The 21,771-nt window shown below is 41.2% G+C and overlaps 1 protein-coding gene across 3 annotated transcripts; it reads left to right on the top strand.

The window, feature by feature from the left end:
* Window positions 1-77: 77 nt before the first annotated feature.
* On the top strand, window positions 78-18,089 carry LOC119212795 (poly(ADP-ribose) glycohydrolase). Of its 3 annotated transcripts, XM_037463564.2 has the most exons (18): window positions 78-467; window positions 557-645; window positions 719-1,135; window positions 1,250-1,434; window positions 1,771-1,893; window positions 2,380-2,466; window positions 2,694-2,768; window positions 5,400-5,492; window positions 6,298-6,452; window positions 8,324-8,403; window positions 8,498-8,558; window positions 8,693-8,768; window positions 10,035-10,182; window positions 13,934-14,012; window positions 14,382-14,490; window positions 15,417-15,522; window positions 16,258-16,386; window positions 16,599-18,089. In XM_037463564.2, exons 1-18 carry the CDS (start codon window positions 352-354, stop codon window positions 16,772-16,774), a joined length of 2,304 nt encoding a protein of 767 aa, XP_037319461.2. In that variant the 5' UTR covers window positions 78-351; the 3' UTR covers window positions 16,775-18,089. The 3 variants fall into 3 exon arrangements, with proteins under 3 accessions (XP_037319461.2, XP_037319460.2, XP_062415972.1); XM_037463563.2 differs by having other exon boundaries at window positions 719-1,434; XM_062559988.1 differs by lacking the exons at window positions 15,417-15,522; window positions 16,258-16,386; window positions 16,599-18,089 and adding an exon at window positions 15,004-15,409 and having other exon boundaries at window positions 719-1,434.
* The last annotated feature ends 3,682 nt before the right edge of the window (window positions 18,090-21,771 follow it).

The following is a 21,771-nucleotide window of genomic DNA, read 5'->3' as shown; positions in this document are numbered from 1 at the left end:
GCTCTTTTAACCTTTGACGAGAACTGCCATCGAGTTATCGCGTTGTTTTAGTGATTACTACGTCACTGAATCCCGGAAGTGTTTCAGTGTTACTGTTTGTAACAACCGTCGTATTAAGTATTATTGTGTGTTTACACGCGGACACAAAACCAACAGCACACGTTTAAGCTAGTTTATAGTGTAAGTTAGCAGGTGAGCGTCAGCTAACACAAGCTGTGTTTTGTCCATATTTCGTTTTGTCACCCTACCGTTGGACAACAACTCACTACGACCGAAGGAAAACGTCTGAATAATATGGCAATGCAAAACACCGTTGTCCAGCATCGTTAAGTATCCAAGAGTGTGTCATGTATGGCTGCATTCTTTTTTTTACGGGTTTCTCGCCTATTGAAGAAAGGACTGCCCAAGAAACAAGTCTGGGCAAAATCAAATAACGCCTCAATCGTGGTGTCTGTTCAAGTTGTGTTGTGAGTATACATGTAGTGTCGTTTTGGGGTTGAACTGCCGAGAAACGCACGTTTCCCGATGTCTCATGTGTTACTTTGTCCTTTTGTAGAATGACTGCGCTGATGGACTTTGAACCTTCAGCAAAAAGACTAAGGGTGGAAAGCAATGCCTCAACGTCTCCTTCATCTTCTCTCCGAGGTGATTTGTTTGGGATATAAAGAATGTTAAATTTGTCGCTCTCTTTGTAAAATAATATTGTTATATTCTACAGGGCCGTCCTCATGTATTCAAAACAAGGATAATGACACACTAGATCAAGAAAGGAAGCAAAACGGCACCAAGATGGATACACGACCAAAAACTGCAGCTGTCAGTTTGCGTGGTTTGAAGACAAAAGGTGATCGTCGAAGACTCAACCCCAGTCCCCAACAGAAGTTCAGAAATACTCTTCATCAATGGCTGGTTAAGCCCCCACAAAACCCAAGTACAATGAAAGTGTGCCAAAGCCCAGAGGATGTAGAGATGGCCGGTGACTGTAGCTTTCACGGCACTTCGGCTCGCCGTCTGGATGGTGGGAATGCTGGAAATGCCATCCTGTCTGATGCAGATGAAAAGGACAAACCTGTGTCACTACAATATCTGGATGAAGACAAACCTGTATCACCACCTTCTGAAGATTCTGCAGGAGGTGGACTAATGCAGAGCCTGTCTCACAATTATGGTGGATCAGAGAAACAAGAAGCGAAAACTTGCTCAGAGGGCTCTGCTAAACACAATACAAAAATAACAGACTTCTTTTCAGGGACGACATCACCAGATAAGTCTCCAGAAGAACAAGGTACAGAGGAGGAAACTACTTCTGCTGTTGTTGAGCCGCAGGTCAAGTGGCTGGGGACGCCAATCAAAGAACTGAAGAGAATGCCTGAATGTGGCAGTGTGCTTCCTCCGCTGAGGGATGTTCCTGGCAAGCACACAGTGATGATACGGGTTTGAGACTTTCTTCTGTTATATCAGTATTCACAGCATTTCAAGTGGTTACATTATGGAAATGTACAGTCATTTAATTGGTCAACCCAATATCTTTGCAGGTTTGGTGGTCAGCTTATTTAATTAATAATTTGTACATTAGTAGGATATATTTGAGGGCTTTTGGAATATTATAGAAATAATGCGAAGACCAGGAGTCATAAAAAACAACATTAAAATAATGCTTATCCTTTCAGTTGCTCACATATCAATGTTGTATTGTCAATAAGACTGTTGTGTTTCCACACAGATGCATGTATACTAATGTCATTTATTTTCATTCAATCACATTGACAGACAGACCTTCTTAGGAGAGGTAGAGTTCCTGTTCCGTATCCTGCTAAGTTTAAGGATACTTGGGATGATGTCCATGTCAAGATGCCTTGTTCCAGTTCGAACCTATTTCCTGTACTGGATGAGGTAACAGCCCAAGTGTACAATTGCAGTAATGTATTATGTAAAAAAAGAAGTCTGAATTACACATATACAAATCTGTGCTCGGCTGCTTCTAATTGCACTGATTCTACATCAGTGGCTTAATATGGCTCATGTAAACAGTACTATAACATTGTATTGCTGGTTCAAGGCATATTCTGTCTATTATTCCTGCCAATAAGTCTTATAACACTGGGATACTCCATTCTATATGTATTGAAATATCACTACACCTTTAACTTGTAGTGTCTTCAAGTTATGATGCCACATGTCCACATTCCCTTTTTATGTTTCAAATCTGCATGTTCAGGAATGAACAAAAATGCAGGAGAAAAAGATGGTACTTTATTATTATTATTATTATATCACAACAATAATATAGCACAGCGTTATTATTCTTTGTACATGAAAATCTTACCTACAATCCCCTGCAGTGAGCCAACACTAAATTATACTTTCTTGCTAACACAGGTAACACATGGACTTCAGAATAAGAGTCGGTGGGAGTTGATTAAGGAGACTTTAAACAAGACATTTTCAAATCAACCCGAGTTGAAGGCAAGTTTCTCATCTTTGTCCTTTTATAGGCACGGGCTTATGTATTTCAATTAATGAAACAAGTGTCAGTTTGTTGTAAAGACATTGTCGTTGTTATTACTACTTCCAACCATAAGATGGCGCCATAAGCCCAGAAACAGAGAGACTCATCATTTTGTGTTTTTGACTTGTTTTTCTGAAAATAACAATTTAGCTTTTCACTTTTCTCTAATATTTGTTTGTTACAGGAGGCGATATTAAAATATAGTGCTTCGCAGGCCAAGAAATGGGACTTCACTGCATTACGTTTGTACTGCACCAAGGTAAACAGAAAACACTTTTGTTATGATAACGGATTGTTTTATGAATATCATTGAACCCAGAAGTAGTGAATGAAGTAGCTTTGTAGTGATTGAATTCATTAACTCTAGTGTAGAGACAAATGGAAGATACATGTTAAAGGATTGTTTTGTATTGTCATGAGGCATTATTCTGCATTACACAAAAAGAGTAACATCACTTAATACATTGTGGTTAAATTCTATGTAATTCATCTTCTTGTGTGGCCATCTGGCTGTTTTAGAGTTCCAGGGGTTGAGATTGTAAAGCTTTTGTTAGAAAGGCCAACTCTTTCTCTTTACAGGAGAAGGTTGGTTGTTACTCAGAGGTGTCGGTGTCTTCTCCTGGCTCATTTCGCCATCATCTTTTGTCTTGATGCACTCTGTGTAGTGTAGGGAATCGGAGAGCCGTACTACTGTCTGGCTCGTGAAGGGGATGGGAATTTTCCATTTGGAGAGATGGGCCATGTTCTGACATGAGTGTTTCTATAACAAATCTTTAGCCTGTAGGAGTAGACAAAAAAATGCTTTTCCCCCCCTTAAAGCAGGAGCATTTATCCTCTAGAATACATCAGCTACATGTTTTTACAATATTGCACATCTCAGAAAAGAAGTGCACGTAACTCTTCATGTCATAAATGCCAGTACGTCAAATGTGTCTCTATCATTTCGTACTTTAATGGAGTTCTCGTACATTAATGGAGTTCTCACAGGCGAATGTTGCAGCCCTGACGACCCTCAGCAGCCAAGTGGGAGTTAGTAGAAATAATTTAATCTTTTGTAAAAAGGTCATGTTTAGTAACTTGTCAGAAATGGAAATGGCTGACATTACATTGCAGAGAAAGCTTTACTCTGCTTTTATAATGTTGAAGCAATTGTGTGCCATAAGCATGCCATAAATCATGTCCAGGTGGGAACTCTATGAGGTAAAAAAAAAAAAAAGTTGATAGGCCTACAAAGATTCTTTTCATATTGCAAGGGTTTCCACTACCATCAAAACTATTACTTGAGTTTTGAAGAGAGGTGCCACACACATTTCTGCTCATTTGATCATTCACTGTTCTGTTGATTGAAGTCATGATGGTAATTCTGAATCCGTGCTGATTGGTGGTTCAGTAAACACTATAACTCTTGCAAATTTCGCCGTAGAATTGTGAAAGGATTTGTGTTTCATGTTAGAGGCTTCATGGAACTGTTGAGAGCCACATACTGTATACTACACATATACCATTGTAGCTCACACAACATTTGCTTTAATTATTTTCTTTTTATTGCAATGTTGTCGCACACTGTTAATTTCCACGAAGACTGTTTGATTTATTTCCATTGAACACAGAGGCAAAATGTGAATAACGAGGAGCTCAATGTAATCCCAATTTTCACGTCGTTACCTTTGCCCCGCAAGATGCAAAAATGGAGACACAGGAGCACACTTATTTTGAGTGTCAGAGGAAAGAAGACGTGGATGGCACAGAGTGACGGGCCAAGCACCCTCATTGAATATTCATCTCTGCACGCACGTCTTATGAATAACTGAACGCTGTTGACGGACAGCTTTTGGTTTCTATCAATTTCCCTTTTCCTGGCAAACCAGTGCTGTGTTTACGGCTATGAGCACACAAGTGCTTTATTTTTACATGGTCACACGTCCACAGACTCACTCAAGCAGATTGCTTTATTGCTCTGACCCGTGGGGAATAGGAACAGGGGCATCAGGAGTTGTTTTAAATCTGTTTGGCAGCTCTGGTTTCTCACGTGCCCGCACGCCTGCATCTTGCTTGATTACTTTGTCAGTTCGCTGTGATGTACGGACCTGTATCAAGTCATGCAGAGTGTCGGTTTAGTTGATTTTATGCACTGTCTTCTGCTGATTTAAAGCGCTGGGCTCATGCTAGCTCAGCCACATCCTCCTCCTTGCCCTGTCAACTGCCGTCCTTTATTACGCCCATAGGAGCGGTTTATGATATCAACCAGGTCATTACTTATGACAGTGTTTAGCCAGGCTTCTTTCGCCATAACATAAATGTCCACAGCTAAATCAAAAGTGGGGGCTTCTGGTCTGGGGTACACGCTGTCCTTTCCATTCCAAACGCTTGGTCATTTGCATCTCTTCCAGGAAGACTATTCAATCAGCTGGCATGACTGCGCAACCTAGATGAAATTGCTCTGTGATTGATCATTTTGACATTTTGTAGCCAATGAGGGTAAGATATATTTGTTGAAATACATCACTGCGTTTAAGCGGTTTTGAGGAGTCATTGGTGATTGGTTTGTTACTTTAAAATGGGCTTCCGGTAATATCGTTGGAGACTAACTGTCCAGCTAGCAAGATGTGTGTCCTAATGCTCAACATGACGTAATAATGAGTTATTGCGCTTTTAGTTTCCCACTGGCTGTTTTTACATTTGCTTTGGGTAGTGCTTTAAATGAGTATTTTTATGTATCACTTCGATTTCATTGATTTGTTTCCTCATAAATGGAAATAATGTGTGAAATTTTGATTTATCTCCGAGCTGTTGATTTTATCCATCCTGATCAACTCAAACGGCTAATAATGTCACAGCTGGGTTTTGTGGCAAAGGAACAAACATAAACAGATCTCTTGCTCTCTCCAAGGTCCTGGAGCCTGATGCTGCTGAACATCTGTTTGACTCCCTGCTGCCAGACATCGTGCAATTAGCACTGAGAGCATCTGAGCTCTGTACCAAGGTAACCGCCATCACTAACCATCAGACCCCGACGTCTGTGACACAGCAGATCACCGCAGCAAGTTGATCCCAAAGGTCACGACATGAAAAATATTTTGTGAAATAAGTAAAACGATGATTGATGGTCATTTTTTGAATGTTTTAAATACCACTTGATCTTCTGGATATTTGACGTATTGCTGATGAAGAGCAGAGTGTTTGCAGCCAAAAGAAAGTGTCATTAAAGTTTTTTCTTTTTTATGTTTAGTAATTTTGCCAAGCAGCCAGTAATCATCATAAAATTAAAATGCCTATACACGAATTCTCTGGTCTCCAAATTCAATTTATTCAGTAGAAAACTGGTCTGTTTGAGGTGGAGAGATGAAGACACTTACTTGAAATGAATATGTTGTTACGTGACTTCAACAAAAAAAGTTGCAAAACAGCGTGCAAAGGGAATTCAATCAATCCTATCCTCCATTTATACTGTGTTGTAGATAAATTGGTCTTTTTTTATTATAATATTGGCTGTGCAACTTGTATCCAAACAGTGTGTTTGTCCTGTCTGCATATAGTTTTAATGAAAGAAGCTCTCCCAGTTGTCATAACCGCATAATGCTAATGCAAATGCAGTGTTTATTTGTCAACCCACAGCCTTTACTCTTATGAGCACAGCTGGATGTTGATTGTGATTATAATGGATTATTCAACAAGCGCAGTCGTGGCAAATTGCCACATTTGTTCAACCTACTACAATCTGTTGTTTGGCAAATTGTCAAAACAAATGAGTTTAACCTTCCTCATTGGTACTTTTGTTCCCCCTCTAGCCAATACCCCTCCTTAAGGGAGGCGTGAACCACTCCATCACCATGTCACAGGAGCAGGTGGCATGTCTGCTCGCCAACGCCTTCTTCTGCACCTTCCCCCGGCGCAACTCCAGAAGGAATGAATACGGCAACTACCCAGATATCAACTTCTTCAGGTAATGTAGGGATGTGGTAGTTTTAAAGCCATTAAAGTTACATAATCCGTTTCTAAATGCTGCTGCTGTGACAACTAGTTTATTTCCATGAGGGGGCACTGCTGTATATGTTTATTTAGTCATCATTTCATCTTCTGGCCGGGTTTAAAATTACAGTACATTAAATTGAGCAAAAACTGTCTTATAACAAACGGAGACTGTGCTCATTCTTTACACACTGATCTGAAACAATTAAAAAAATATCTACGCACGCTTTAAAGCACTGCATCTGGAAACTTCACTTCACAGAACTATACACTTTCTCTTGCGATTTTACCAGAATAACAAATACCTTTCTGTACATGTAGTTAAGAGCCAAACAATTTCTTTCAGAAGCTTTATATATGACCAACCGCTCGGGGGTTCACTGCTCCGTCTTGTCCCCTTTCTGCATTGCAGTGTAATTACCTAAATGGAGGATGGAATTAGATTAACTTTGGCTCAGATGGCTGCTTTTAACAATGGAGGAGGCCATTTTTCAAAAGGCTGTAGTTCAATGCATCAGTATTTCATTCACATAGATTTTGCTGTTATTTTAAAAGGATAACCAGTATCATCAGTTCAGCTGTATGCGAAAGAATTGTCTCAAATCACTCATTTGGAGCCAGCTTTTAGCAGTCACTTCTTTACTCTTTTAATTACTTTATTACTTTTGATTTAAACTTGACAGTTGCAAACTTTGTATTCTTCATTTGCGTTTCCCAATATTAGATGAAAAAGAAAGCTAAAATACATTACTATTAAGAATGCTGTTTCAGACTTTGTTTCCAGGCTTGATTTCCCTGTTAAGAATTCATTCTTTGTCCTGATAAAGAAACCCAGCGATTCTCCATACTGCAGTCACTTATCCTCCTTTCTTGAGTTACATCATAACCTTTTCACGTCCAAGGGTGGTATATTGAAGTTATATAATTGTGTATAAATTCTCTTCCCCAAAGACCATATTGCAACTTGCTCCTAAAAGCCTGCTTTCCCTAGTGGCTTGCTTATGTCAAAGACGTTGCCCCTGAGGACCACACGATTTGTTACTACAAAAACTAGAAATGAATGGAGGAGCAGACTTGGATGAATGCATTTCTCAGACTCCCTGAAGGGCTCTTAGTGCATCAACCTTTTGTCATTAGCTTCATTTTTCAATCTCAATCTATCTCTTTATTGTGGCATGTAAGGCAGGCCGTGGCGTTCTTTATAGAGGTTCATACTGACCGAGTTGTTGGACTTTGTGCTGAAAGTTCATACAAACCCGCTCACTGCACCTCACCACAAGAGTTTTGTTTATGTGTGTGTGTGTGTGTGTGTGTGTGTGTGTGTGTGTGTGTGTGTGTGTGTGTGTGTGTTTGTGAGAAATATTTTTGGGCTGGATTGACCTTTTGCCTCTCGAGGACTGTGTTGCTTTAAAGGGACACAGGGCTTCTTAATGTACCCCCAAGGAGAGAAAGCCCTGTTTCCCTTTTCGTTCTTTTTTTTTTTGTGCGAGTGCTATGAAGTGGTACATGAGTGTGACTCTGTGATGGCAAGCCTGGGGCAACTACATTGTCGTAACAGCGTCGGAACTCCTGTATAATAGCTAGTGACTGAAAGGGAAGCTGAGTGAGAGATGAGCCAATTTATATCAAAAGTTTAGGCATGGCTGAACTCACATGGCCAAAGTGGGGGGTGTTGCAGAGTCCTTTTTTCTTTTCTTTGCAGTAGTTATTTAACCGTTAGCGGACTCTGCTGCGATGCCATGTACCACCAAATTGCTTAAAAAGTCCTCAATCTTTTTAGAAGAGGAATATAGTCAGGTTAATACAAAGAAGTAGATTTCATTCATAATCTCCTCTTGTCTCCAGGCTTTTTGAGGGTTCCTCTTCAATGAAGATTGAGAAACTGAAAACCCTAATGTGCTATTTCAGAAGTTTCACAGAACAAAGTAGGTGTACAGATTTATTTTTCAAATAGCAAACCAATATCTTGATAGTATGCAATATTAAACATTTCTTACTTTGCTTCTCGTTTATTTCCAGAACCTACCGGACTTGTAACATTCACACGGAAAAGCTTGGATAAACCTCTGAATTGGAAAAGGTGTAGTGTAAAATATATCAATTTGCCTCCATCATAAATCCCAGCCGTTTGCTCAATCCAGTGTTTGCAAAGCAAGCCGGATCCCCCCAGTTCCAGTTGATTGAACTGGAAAACATCCTCTTTTGTGTTTTCAGCTCACAGACTCAACTCACAAAGCTCCACATTACCTGTGAAGGGACCATTGAGGACGACGGTCATGGAATGCTTCAGGTAAGATGCATGGGATGGGAAGTGTGTTCATTTGTGGATAGACAACGTGATTTCGAGGGACTTTGATTTGCGGAATCACTTTCGTTTGAAGGAGCTCTTAGTTTGGCGGATACCCCGTCTTGTGTTTGGTTCCCGTCCTCTTTTGCCTCGGATGTAGTCAATCACTGAGCCGCAACATTCTGGGGTCTTTCACCCTGAATGCCTACTACTGCTGAAAAGGCCCTTTTGAGGGAGGCCGTGACACGTCAGAGGGAGCGCGTGCTGGGACCGGGGTCGAGGCCTCTGAGCCTCCTCTGCTCTCTGCGTTGGCCCGCGCGTCCTGCGCGCTGTCAGGGTGCCCCGCTCTGCCTTTCACCATTTGTTTGCCTCCAGTTGCCACAAGCTGACAGCTGATGTGCACACATGACCAACTCTGGGGCACGCTGCGGCCCGGATTGATGGATGCTCTGCAGGGCGGGTGGGTGGGTGGGGGTGGTGTTGCTGACAGCTTGTCAAAGCGGAGTTTGGAGGATGGCCCGCTTGTCCCAGAGTTGAGTGACCAGTTTGGGGAGATCTACCCTGAGAATGCTGCTCATCCCTCAGCAGCCTCTTCATGGGTCGCTCCGGGCTGCCGAGGGGGCAATGAGCAACAACTGTCTGTTTTTAAAATTAGGATTAAATGTTCCACATGGGTGCTTTCTTAACTAAAAAATAGACTTTTCATGTCTGTGTCTGACCTTAGACAGTAAAATGTGTATTTTATTGTGAAGTAAATGTGTGTCACCCACATATCGGCCCACACAAGCGGCGAGTCATATATCACAGGCATCAGTCAGCAGTCAATTTAGCAACATGTTGTGACTGCAGGGACATGTTTACTTTGGACTGTGTGGCTGCTCTCTTCTTTTTGAAATCTGCTTCTGGCAGCAGCACACCTAAGTGCAGCTCCCAGGGCGCGCTCACTTTGGCATGGGGGACAAATGTCTGAGTGATGCACGCACCCCAGGCCACGTTTCCAATCAGCTTGTCAGGGATTCTGTTATAAATCAAAGAAAAAGGGATTGGACCCTTTCATGTAATGTTTTCCTCCTGTTCAATTACTGGTTTACTATATAATATTCGCTCCAGTATAAAGAATATCTGAGCACAGGACCCTTTTATGTAATGTTTTACTCCTGTTCAATTACTGGTTTACTATATAATATTCGCTCCAGTATAAAGAATATCTGAGCACAGGACACTTATGAATTGAAGTGTTTTCTTTATCCTTTTTCTCTTGATCTGCAGGTGGATTTTGCCAATCGGTTTGTGGGAGGAGGAGTCACTGGATCGGGTTTAGTCCAAGAGGAAATCCGTTTTCTAATCAATCCTGAGCTCATTATCTCTCGCCTCTTCACCGAAGCCCTGGATCCTAATGAATGTCTGATCATCACAGGTCAGTGATCTAAACTCTCCCACCACTTTAGTGAAAATTATTTCCACTGAATGAATCTTGCTATTCCTTCGTTGAATGGTAATTTATTCCAGTAATCCAGATCTGATCAATAATGCCCCTGGGTTCATTTTGCTTGTCCTTTAATTTGACAGACACACAGCATGAAGTAAACTCCTTCAATTTTCCCCTCTCTGGCTCAGCAAGGGGCAAAAGGATGTTGGTGGCAATTGCCGTTTTCTGTATCTGTCCTTGTCACATGTTCCCTTTTGATTGGCTACATAAGGGCGAGTCTCATCAGTCTGTCCTGATTGCTCTGTTGGTGTCTTGTTGTTGAGTAATTCTTACTGACTATACTTCAGGATGGAGTGGTCGGGAGAGGCCAGTAGACCCAGTAACAAGAGTTGGACTCAGAGGGGGCGGATGTCAGCTGACACTTTTATTTTATTTTTTTTATCCGTCGAATGCTGTTTGTCTAGACTGTGGCAGAAGGTTGATTACATTTGACTAACCAGTTATAAAACAATATATACCGACTGAAGGAACTTCTAACGTATGGATTTTACTGTAGGATTACAAAAACATACTGTACCTTTTTTATTTTAAAGTACCGTCATGTCTACATACATGTTAGGAAAATAGATCCAATAGATGTATGTTCTAGTATTCCAATATAATTAAGCCCATCCTCTTACACATAGGAGTGTTAAATTATGTTATGTTTTGCGACACTGCATATGTTTAAAACAAAGTTTTTTTTTATTATTAATAATTTACAAGTAAATATATTTGGCAGGGGGCTGTTAGTAGTTATGTGTTCCTGCATATGGTGCTGTGCTCTTTATATGAAGACATGAATAGATAAACCGCCTCAGCATTGCATTACCGAGTGGGTTGGATGAGAGCAGGAAGTGAGGCGACGGTGCCTCCACCCTGCTGATCAGCAGTCAAACCGGTCTCCTTGCTACGGCAGTCACCTTCAGACTTCCCTCCCGTCATCTGTCCCTCGGCCCTACTTGCGCCACTTAACTTTATTACTGGGTCCCGGAATTAATTATAGCTGGAGGACCTGCCCAAGACCTGTTCCGCTAATGGACTCTTCCATTCCATCATCTTTATTAAACTCTGCCCGTATCTCTTGTCACCGTCCGTTGTAAAAGCAGCGTACGCCCTCAGCGGCAAGTCGTTTCCCCCTGCAGTACGTTTCTTGGCATGCAGCAGGAAAGCTAATGGATCTTACCTATGCTGAGAAATTTGCCAAAGTGCCCAAGCCTAATTGAATTGTCCATGATTGCTAGATACATGGCTTCCATCAGGGTGGCCAAAAGTCCAAAACGGTATCAAGAGGAAGCCATATGACTCATTGAAGCCAGTACGGACCAGAAAATGTGGTTGATTTTTTGATTTTTTTGTTCTTGACTGGAACAAAATCTTCATACATTAAATGTAATGTATTTCTCATTGCACAAAACTATGTTTTATTTTTTTTAGATGTGAAACCGTTTCATCCCCATGTGTTCACGATCAGACCTCAACAGTCCTACAGTAGTAAAACGTTCTCATTTTCCCTCTTTAGCCTCAACAGGAAAATGAGAAGCGCTTGTGACCTTTTTATAGTCTCTGATCCACCACAAATATGAGACACTTTATTCTCATGTATTTACACATGAAAGGAACAATCTTTCATGACAAATCTGCAGGTATATTTATGTGACCTATTTGTTATCTAGAAATCATTTCTGAAAACCCAACACGTCGTTCCCTGGCCAAGATTGGTCTGCTTCTCATTGAAAATGATGCTTGAATGACTACAGTGTGCATACAAAAATTTTAATCATAATTCATATTGTTCCTAAAGGTTGTTCATTTCAAAAGCAAATATGGTTGATCATCGAGTTTGATATTCTTGGAGGACCAATAAAGGTCATGTATTCATAGTTATTATTTTCAGGTATGCCGATGTCTGTGGTATTTTATAGTAAACTTAACATGCTTTACATTTTTCTAGTTATCTAGTTTCTAACAGTGCTTTATTTTAAAGTACCGTATTTTCGCAACTATAAGGCGCACTTAAAATCATTTTTTTTCCTCATAAAACGACAGTGCGCCTTTATAATCCGGAGCGCCATATATATGGATCAAGTGGTTGATCCATACTGGTTAACGAGGATCCATTGGAGGGAAAGTCTGGTGCCAGCAGCCGCGGTAATTCCAGCTCCAACAGCGTATATTAAAGCTGCTGTAGTTAAAAAGCTCGTAGTTGGATTTCGGGATCGAGCTGACGGTCCGCCGCGAGGCGCCACCGTCTGTTCCAGCGCTGCCTCTCGGTGCAAGATGGACGAAAGCATTTGCCAAGAATGTTTTCATTAATCAAGAACGAAAGTTGGAGGTTCAGAGATATTGTTAATATCCACATTAACAACGTTACCATGGGAGTGAAGAGTTTTCAGAACGCTTAATAAAGTTTGATTTAGCACAGCCCGATCTAGTGGATGCATAACGCAACCCCAGTCAAACGTTTTACTGCAGTATCTTCTATTCTATGCGCCTTATAATCCAGTGCGCCCTATATAGGAAAATAATTCTAAAATCGGCGATTCATTGAAAGTGCGTCTTATAATCCAGTGCGCCTTATAGTCGCGAAAATACGGTATCCTTAAAGTAACTTTAACTACTTTCCATGTTGTTACAAACAACAGTTGTTTTCTGTAGCGGGTCGGGGAGCTTGATTAATTTGCCAATTGACTCTTGTAATGCATTTGTCAAACCTTATAGCTTTCTACGGAATATTTACCCAAATATGGATTTTCATGCTATTTTGGTATTAAACAGCTTAAACCAGCAGGAGATTATCTTCTGAGAAGATATTTCACTGTGCTCTTACCTTCCGTTTATGCCAGTTTACTCTCCAAGTCTTTGCAAGGGCGCCTACACAACTTTGAACAGAGTTCCCTTCCTTTTTATTTTTTTAGTTTAAGTGACCAATAATCAAAGCAATCCAGACGTTAATGTTTTTGGCCAGTATTTTGATGATCTGGCTGAAAAACTCAATGTAAATATTAAATGTAGTGTTATGTATCGCCCATTCACTCATCGGTTTTGTTTTAAAGGTTGTGCTTACTACTTAAAAAAAGGTCTGAGGCAGACTGATTATCAGAAATGTCAAGTGGAATCTACTCGGGAGATTCCCTCCCCCCTTTGTGCACCTCCTCATACCTGCTGACCAGGGCCCCGCCACTAATCACTTGGTTCATTCACTTTGCAGCTTGAAGCATCCCAGCGAGTGCTCTCCACGGCCAGGTACTAATGAGCGCTAATGAATGGGAGGATAATTCGTGGCCTCAGTTTGACTGTGCTGTTGCCTCACTACCCTGCGCTCCCTTTCTTACCGGTGCTGAGTGCTCCCCTGTGGGCTGGGGGGGGGGCGGGGGTCGGTTGCTGCTTCCCACGTTGTTTCACGGGGGGGTAATAACTTGACCTTCCTCTTGTCAGGAGACAGCTTCTCTCGTTTCGTCCAATCACATGAGGCAGAATCACTGCACACTCCACAAAAACCTTTTGTTATACCAAATAATTGTTTTGGCAACAAGTAATGTTGGATGTAAATGGAAATATTTAAAACAGTGACCTTTTAGCAGATCATTCGTTTTCTTTTGTATTTTTGCTGTTTATTTGTTTGATTGTTCGAAATGCAAATTGATGTGTTAATGCTTTGCAGTGATGGGTGACTAATGCCCCTGTTTGTTATTACCAGGTACCCAGCAGTACAGCAAATACACAGGCTATTCTCATACCTACGAGTGGGGGGGCAGCCACCAGGACACAACTCCAAGGTACTTATTGCACCTAGATGCTTTAACAAAGAACCACATGTAATGTTTAACCCCAATGAGTCCTTTTCGACTATGCTAATGAGGGGGAAGTCCATGACTTTATCAAGACTTTAACTATTTGGTACGAACATTCATGGTCCCCAGAATATGATTCCTGGTTACTTTTAGGTTTTATAGTTTCACTATACATTTTTAGAGACATTTACGTTTGAATTGGAACAGATTTGGTGATATTTCTAGTCTATCATCATGAAAAGTTCAATCATCTCTTTTAATTTCACAAAGGATGTTTATTTATTTTTGTGCAGCTTTCAATTTTTAATGAATGTTTCAATAAGATAATGTTATGAAATGTTCTTTTTTTTTCAGAGATGGCTGGCAGAGAAGATGCACTGAGATTGTGGCCATCGATGCGTTGCACTTCAAGAACTTTCTTGAACAGTTTAATCTAGATAAACTAAACCGAGAACTAAACAAGGTATTTTATTTTTTAAAGATTTTTTTCCTCTCTGTTTTCTTTCTATTAAGTAAGTGTCTTCATTGTATATGTCACAAAGTATTTATGCTGGGTTATGCCCTTCGTAATTTTGATAATTTATGGCAGTGACATGTGTTTTTCATCTTGCTATCTACCAGTGCTCTTTGATAATAAACTTCTATAGTCATGGATTTTCAACCAATATTGACTGCAGTAATGTTTTTAATTAATTTGCTTCTTCTTGTTTTGTTTGCACAGTCTTTATGACATCTGACATGGCGTCATGTCCTTGTTTGTGCGCATGGGATTAGTCCACACTGTGCAGTCACTAATATCTTAAACCCACACCAAATTCACAGCAATGGCAATTGGATGGATGGAATATGTGTGATATGACACAATGTCAAAAAAGTATGTTCACCCAGGCCAGCCAACCTTTACGTTTTCAGGCAGTGAATGGTGTGTCAAGCGTTTGCCTGCAGGCAAATGGAAGTACTTTGCTCCTTTTCGCAGGCCTGGTTAATATAAAACATTCTAACAGCGACGTGGAACAACATGGTGATCCCAGGACCTGATGCTCGTCAGAGCCGATTCCGCCTTCATGCACAAAATGACACGTCATTCCCAGCTTACCTGAACGGCCCGGCCTTGTGTGGCTGATGTCTTGATCCAATGTCATCCAAAGAGAACCGGTTTCATTTATAATTTTAATGATTAAAATCACTCCCCAGCCGGATCTAGAACTTCTTATACATTTCACGTCATTTATTTGTGCCCTGAATGATGTCTGCCGCATGTTTTGCACTGAACCGATCTTGTTTCTAGTTGCAGAACAATAATAATAATGTCAAAATTGTTTTCGGCTCTGTGATTTTCCATTCCCCTAACATGTAGCTATTGGTCTTCCTGTGCCTTTCTTCCTCCAGGCCTACTGTGGCTTTGCTCGACCCGAAGAACGAAGCCAAAACCTTGCGACAGTGGCCACAGGGAACTGGGGCTGTGGGGTTTTTGGAGGTGACGCACGTCTGAAAGGTAAGCAGGCTCCCGACAGTAGACTATTTGGGCAAATGTGCTCCAATCATTTGTCTTTTGGGAATGCGTTCACTTAGTTATGCCTGATTCGTTGTCTTCCTCCCATTAATCTAATGACAACGTTGATATGTTTCATTAATAGTGAAATTGATCGCCTCCTCCAGTCCATCAATCCATTACAGCGCTCTGTCTCAGCCCCGTGTCATTGTCCCTGAGCGGGGAGCTTTTAGAGATTTTATGCTGACTGTTTGCAGCGCCTCTGTTTCTTCCTTTCGGGCTGTGGCCTTGGATAGCCTCGTACTTTTTAATTATCAAATCGTTCTTGGGAAAAGCAGTTGAAACAGAGCAGGGGAGAGAAACTGCTGAAGTGTAGACATTCAGGTTTAGCCCTCTTCTGAAAATGTTGATTCAGTTATGCAGATCTACTGTCCCAAAGTTCATTAATCAGCAGACGTATTTTCAGTCTCTTAAAATATTCACAGCTTCCTGGGGCCAGACCTGGCTTCCCTTTGTAACTAATCCAGACTTCTCAGTGGGGGTGAGACCTATTCCCGGATTTCTTCACTTTTACTGAACATGCCACAGAGGCTGGCTGGATGACTTTAAAATATATATTATTTATATATTTTTATGTGTTTATTTTTATGTTTGAACGATCTCAACAAAAACCTGTTATAAAGCAGATTTGTTGCCACTCTCACGGAGGAGTCTCAACACAGGCTTCTTTCCCTCCAGCTCTGCTCCAGATGCTGGCAGCTGCTGAGGCGGGCCGAGATGTGGCATATTTCACTTTTGGTGACAGCCAGCTCATGACAGATGTCCACAAGATGCACTCTTTCCTTACTCAGAGAAAGATCTGTGTAGGTAAGGAAAACAAGCATCCGGTCTGCTTCCTGTTTCTACGCAGCTGTGTTTATGACTTTCTTTTTTGCGCTCAGATCTCCCTGGACTGGACAATAATTCAATATTAATGTGATTAATTAGGTCTTGAATATTTCCTCCTCAGACTTTTAAACAACGTGGTCTGTGATATGAGACTAGATCACATACACAATCTCCTTGTCTCCTCGTCACAGGGGAGGTGTATGATCTCCTGGGACAGTACCACAGCTCAGTGTGCAAGAGCTGCCTCACTCGGCGCCCTGACGTCAGCCTCTACTCGTTCATCTACCAACAGGTCAACTCCTCCCCAGCGCCAGAGGACTCCGCCATGGGCTCGACCAGACATCGCGTCCCTGGAGACTGCCTTTAAGGTCAGGTGGCTGATGAGTCACCTTGCCTTATTTAATAAAAGAAGAAGAAAAAACATTTAAACCGTTGCTTTAATGACAAAGTTGATTAACAGTGGTGGATAAACCAAATGGGGTCTCCACCACTGGCCGCCAAAAAATTACAATCTAGCATTGCAGATAGTTTTTCAAAAACAATGAGACTGCAGAGGGTTATTAGTTACGACCCCAAACGGCGCCAAGTTCATTTTGCTGCGCCTGGTAATATGCCAGTGGATTCAACTTCAATACGACGCAATTGTGACTTTAATGATGAAGCAAAGGTTGCCATCTATCTTCCAAGTTTGTCGTGTTGCCTTTTTTTTTTTACACCCGCACGTATCCAGCCTAATTGGATTGGCTGTCAGAAATGAAGTTAAAAGACAAGAATAACAAGAAACAGGATTTAGAAAGCTTGTCTTTTTTTGGTTTTAGAGACTTGAGGAAAATCATCTTTTACCTGTTGCCTTCACAGCAGAATTCAACTTGCAATCACAGGTCCACTCATACATTTATGGGATAATTTGCTTTAAGAGACCCAGTAGCACTTAACGGACGAAATTCACCTGTCCCACCTAATGTGTATTTGTTATTTAACAGATTTTGATTTTGAAACAGCCAAAATAAAATCAGTTTGAAGTCAATGCAACATTCCAATTTTTTATACTGCCAACGTTTTATTCTGAAGCACGAATAGAGCCACAAATGTCAGTAATACATCTGAAGGAGGGCCTCTTGTCCCATGAATGTTACAGGCACAATGACTTTCTATACAGCCTTGCCATTTATTTTCCCCAGGTATTGCTTTACTCTTTCACTCACAGTTTAATAAGGTCATACCTCTTATCTAAACTTTACATGACACCTCATTAAGAGTAGATCATAGAACATCCAGTCAATGGGGCTCCTGGGTGATTTCTCTCTTTGTCAGAAGAAACACTGCCTCTTTTGCATGAAGGAGAAACTGCTTAATGCAAAGTCTCAGAGGTCAGACGTTTGGCAATTTGCATTCTGGGTTAATTTTGGCCCAAATCACAATTTGGTTATCAATATTGCAAACTTGATGTGTACACTCACCGGCCACTTTATTAGGTACCCCATGCTAGTAACGGGTTGGACCCCCTTTTGCCTTCAGAACTGCCTCAATTCTTCGTGGCATAGATTCAACAAGGTGCTGGAAGCATTCCTCAGGGAGTTTGGTCCATATTGACATGATGGCATCACACAGTTGCCGCAGATTTGTCGGCTGCACATCCATGATGCGAATCTCCCGTTCCACCACATCCCAAAGATGCTCTATTGGATTGAGATCTGGTGATTGTGGAGGCCATTTGAGTACAGCGAACTCATTGTCATGTTCAAGAAACCAGTCTGAGATGATTCCAGCTTTATGACATGGCGCTTTATCCTGCTGAAAGTAGCCATCAGAAGTTGGTTACATTGTGGTCATAAAGGGATAGACATGGTCAGCAACAATACTCAGGTAGGCTGTGGCGTTGCAACCATGCTCAATTGGTACCAAGGGGCCCAAAGAGTGCCAAGAAAATATTCCCCACACCATGACACCACCACCACCAGCCTGAACCGTTGATACAAGGCAGGATGGATCCATGCTTTCATGTTGTAGACGCCAAATTCTGACCCTACCATCCGAATGTCGCAGCAGAAATCGAGACTCATCAGACCAGGCAACGTTTTTCCAATCTTCTATTGTCCAATTTCGATGAGCTTGTGCAAATTGTAGCCTCAGTTTCCTGTTCTTAGCTGAAAGGAGTGGCACCCGGTGTGGTCTTCTGCTGCTGTAGCCCATCTGCCTCAAAGTTGGACGTACTGTGCGTTCAGAGATGCTCTTATGCCCACCTTGGTTGTAACGCGTGGTTATTTGAGTCACTGTTGCCCTTCTATCAGCTCGAACCAGTCTGGCCATTCTCCTCTGACCTCTGGCATCAACAAGGCATTTCCGCCCACAGAACTGCCGCTCACTGGATGTTTTTTCTTTTTCGGACCATTCTCTGTAAACCCTAGAGATGGTTGTGCGTGAAAATCCCAGTAGATTAGCAGTTTCTGAAATACTCAGACCAGCCCTTCTGGCACCAACAATCATGCCACGTTCAAAGTCACTCAAATCACCTTTCTTCCCCATACTGATGCTCGGTTTGAACTGCAGGAGATTGTCTTGACAATGTCTACATGCCTAAATGCACTGAGTTGCCGCCATGTGATTGGCTGCTTAGAAATGAAGTGTTAACAAGCAGGTGGACAGTTGTACCTAATAAAGTGGCCGGTGAGTGTATATTAACACCATGTTATGGATCGAATGCATCTTAAAGTTAGTGGATCATAGACACAATACTTTGTATTAGCTGTAATCTCACTATTTACAGTTTGCCCAGCAGTTTAGTGACCAAATATTTTTAGTTGAACGTTCAATCAGTTTACGGCGCTGAATGGTGTCCTGCAAGTGAATGAACGAGTCTGAGGCCTCTTAGTTTTGAGCTATCTGCTCTCGTGGAAACAGGACTTTGGGTAGGTGGATCTCTCTTTGTGGCTTGCTGAGTTCAAAAAGAGTTGGCTTTGGTGGCTGAGGTGGCTTTGGTGGCGTCTCTCCGAAGGGGTTCCATCATAGGCACACAGGGGTACCCGACTGAATTGATCCCCCTTCAGTGAGCCACATGTGTGTCTTTGACCTTTCGGCTATAATCTGTCATAAAGTCGCTAACAGTGTTTAGTCCTAAACATGACATGACTGTGCTGCACATTAGATAAATAATGCAGCTGGAAGATGAGACTTTGAACTATATAAGGTTGGCGCAGAGGGGTAATTGCAAAAAGAATATCACAGATGTACTTATTTTCTGTTTTGACCAGTTGATTAAAATCTTTTCACTTATTTTCCTTTAATGATATTCTGGGAATTGATTTTTATTATTATTATTATCTCATAATTGAAGTGTGCAGAACATTTACCCAATTGATGGAGAGAAATCTAGTTAGTATATTAAAATGCATTTGTATCCAGGAAGATTGTTTATGATTCTTGAACATTTTGTTGAAGCATATGTAAAAGAGCAGTTAACAGCTCAAATGGTTATTTTGGGGGTTTGAGTAGTTTTAGAATTTCAAATTAGGGGATCAAGCAACCTTTAAAAGGTACGGTGCATTCACATATTCCAATTGAGTATTCATACAGTTACGGCAAGTTTTCTTTATTTATATTGAAGGCCAGAGAACAAGGAAATTTTATCAAACCGTTCTTAATTAGATCTTTTTGGAAAATGGAACGACACTGGCAAACGATCTTTCCAAATTTTCTTTGTTTCCATCCAAGAAGGTCAGCTCTGATAATGTGGGGTGCTCTATTATAAATAGGGAGGCCTATGTTAATTATTTGCTATTTACTTCATGCATCCTTATTATTTTTAATCATTAGTGGAAACTCCCTGCAGTGTTTGAAGGAGTGATGTGAGGATCTCTTGGCCACAGATTAAAGACATATTCATCTTAATATAGATTTATTTGACGAAACCATGGGAGCTGTGCCATCTATTTGTGCCATCCATTTCTAAAACTGAGTCGTTGTTGTGAGCTGCCTTTTGTTAAAAGGATCGAAGTTGTGATTTATTACTATTTTACGATATTGGTAAAAATAATGAGTGTCCATGTTAAATATCAGATTAGGTTCACCAACTTTAAAGCCGAGCTTATGTCCATTTTTTGACCTCTGGATTGTTACCACACTATTACAGTAGTCACTTGTGTATAATATGAGTAACAAGCCTTCCTTAAGTTGGTTGGGTTTCTTTCCCATCGTAATCAATGTGTGCATTGCCGTGTTTTGAATTGATTTATTAAAAACCTTTTTTCATTTTTTTTATTTGACCGTCAGTACATGACACAGTCAACCGAGCGTAATGATGAATCTGACATCCTCTTTTGTAGTTACTAGGTGTGTTTGTGCTTAGGAAGGGTAGTTCAAACTGCTGAATGCTAATTACTGTTATTGCACCATATTATAGCCCCTGAGATAATCGACAATATTCTGTTACACAAGCGTTAGTATTTTCTTCCAGCCAGTGAACCATAATGTTCCTTTACAGACAGGATGTCCGCCTTGTCATGCTCATGTCCTTCTAAATCAATTTTGTAAACGTCCTCAGCCCTCACTGCCGTAGCTGTTAGCATGTTTGAACTCGGTGTGACCTACTTGTTTCATCACTTCCTCTGTGTCCTGTGTGGCGCCTCAGCAGTGTCATGGCCGCTCTCGTTTGATGGTAATTGTGTCTGTCCCGCGGCTCTACACATGCTGAGACGCTTCCTCGTCCGAAGGCCGTTCCTTCACTTCTCTGAAAAACCTGCTCGCATTGTCTTTTTTTCAATTCCGTCTAAACAGCCCGCAGTCCAAAAAAACCCTCTTAGATATGAGCCGGCCCAAGAGGAGGTGGAGGCTGTGTGTAAATCCTTAACAACTGCAATTATTTATAAGTGACAGCTTTCTATGGCCCTTTTAGCTCAAATGTTTCCACTGCAATTGATCCCCGAGAAAAATCCATTTTTATGTGAAAGCTGTAGCTTTTAACCAAACCGACCGCTCGCTCCGTAAGGTCAAGAATTGAGTGAGTGGAGTTATTTTTGCTCATAGTGTTATTAGATTGCCTATCTATCACTGGAGCGTCGGTTGATTGATACTGACTCGGCTTGAATGAAAGATGGAGCAGGGACATTGTTGCTCCCACACAACAGCGTGTAGAAGAAGTCCTTGAAGGATACAAAAATGCTGGCTAACCACTGGTTCTGCATCATTTGTCATTTTCTTTTGTTACAATACGTTTTTCTTCATAAAACTTCAGTGAAAGGAAACTGCTGAGCAGGCAATTGTGGAAGGATGTTACCACAAAGTGTACGCAAAGAATGGTAATTTAGGGACAGTCTATATATTGCTGACCACTTAAAATTCAATAGCCAGTTTGTTAGCTTTCATGTT

Source organism: Pungitius pungitius, chromosome 21 (assembly GCF_949316345.1).
Source record: "Pungitius pungitius chromosome 21, fPunPun2.1, whole genome shotgun sequence".
Taxonomy (NCBI): Eukaryota; Metazoa; Chordata; class Actinopteri; order Perciformes; family Gasterosteidae; genus Pungitius; species Pungitius pungitius.
Note: the sequence above shows the minus strand (reverse complement) of the source record. Positions and strands in the feature narration are given on the sequence as shown.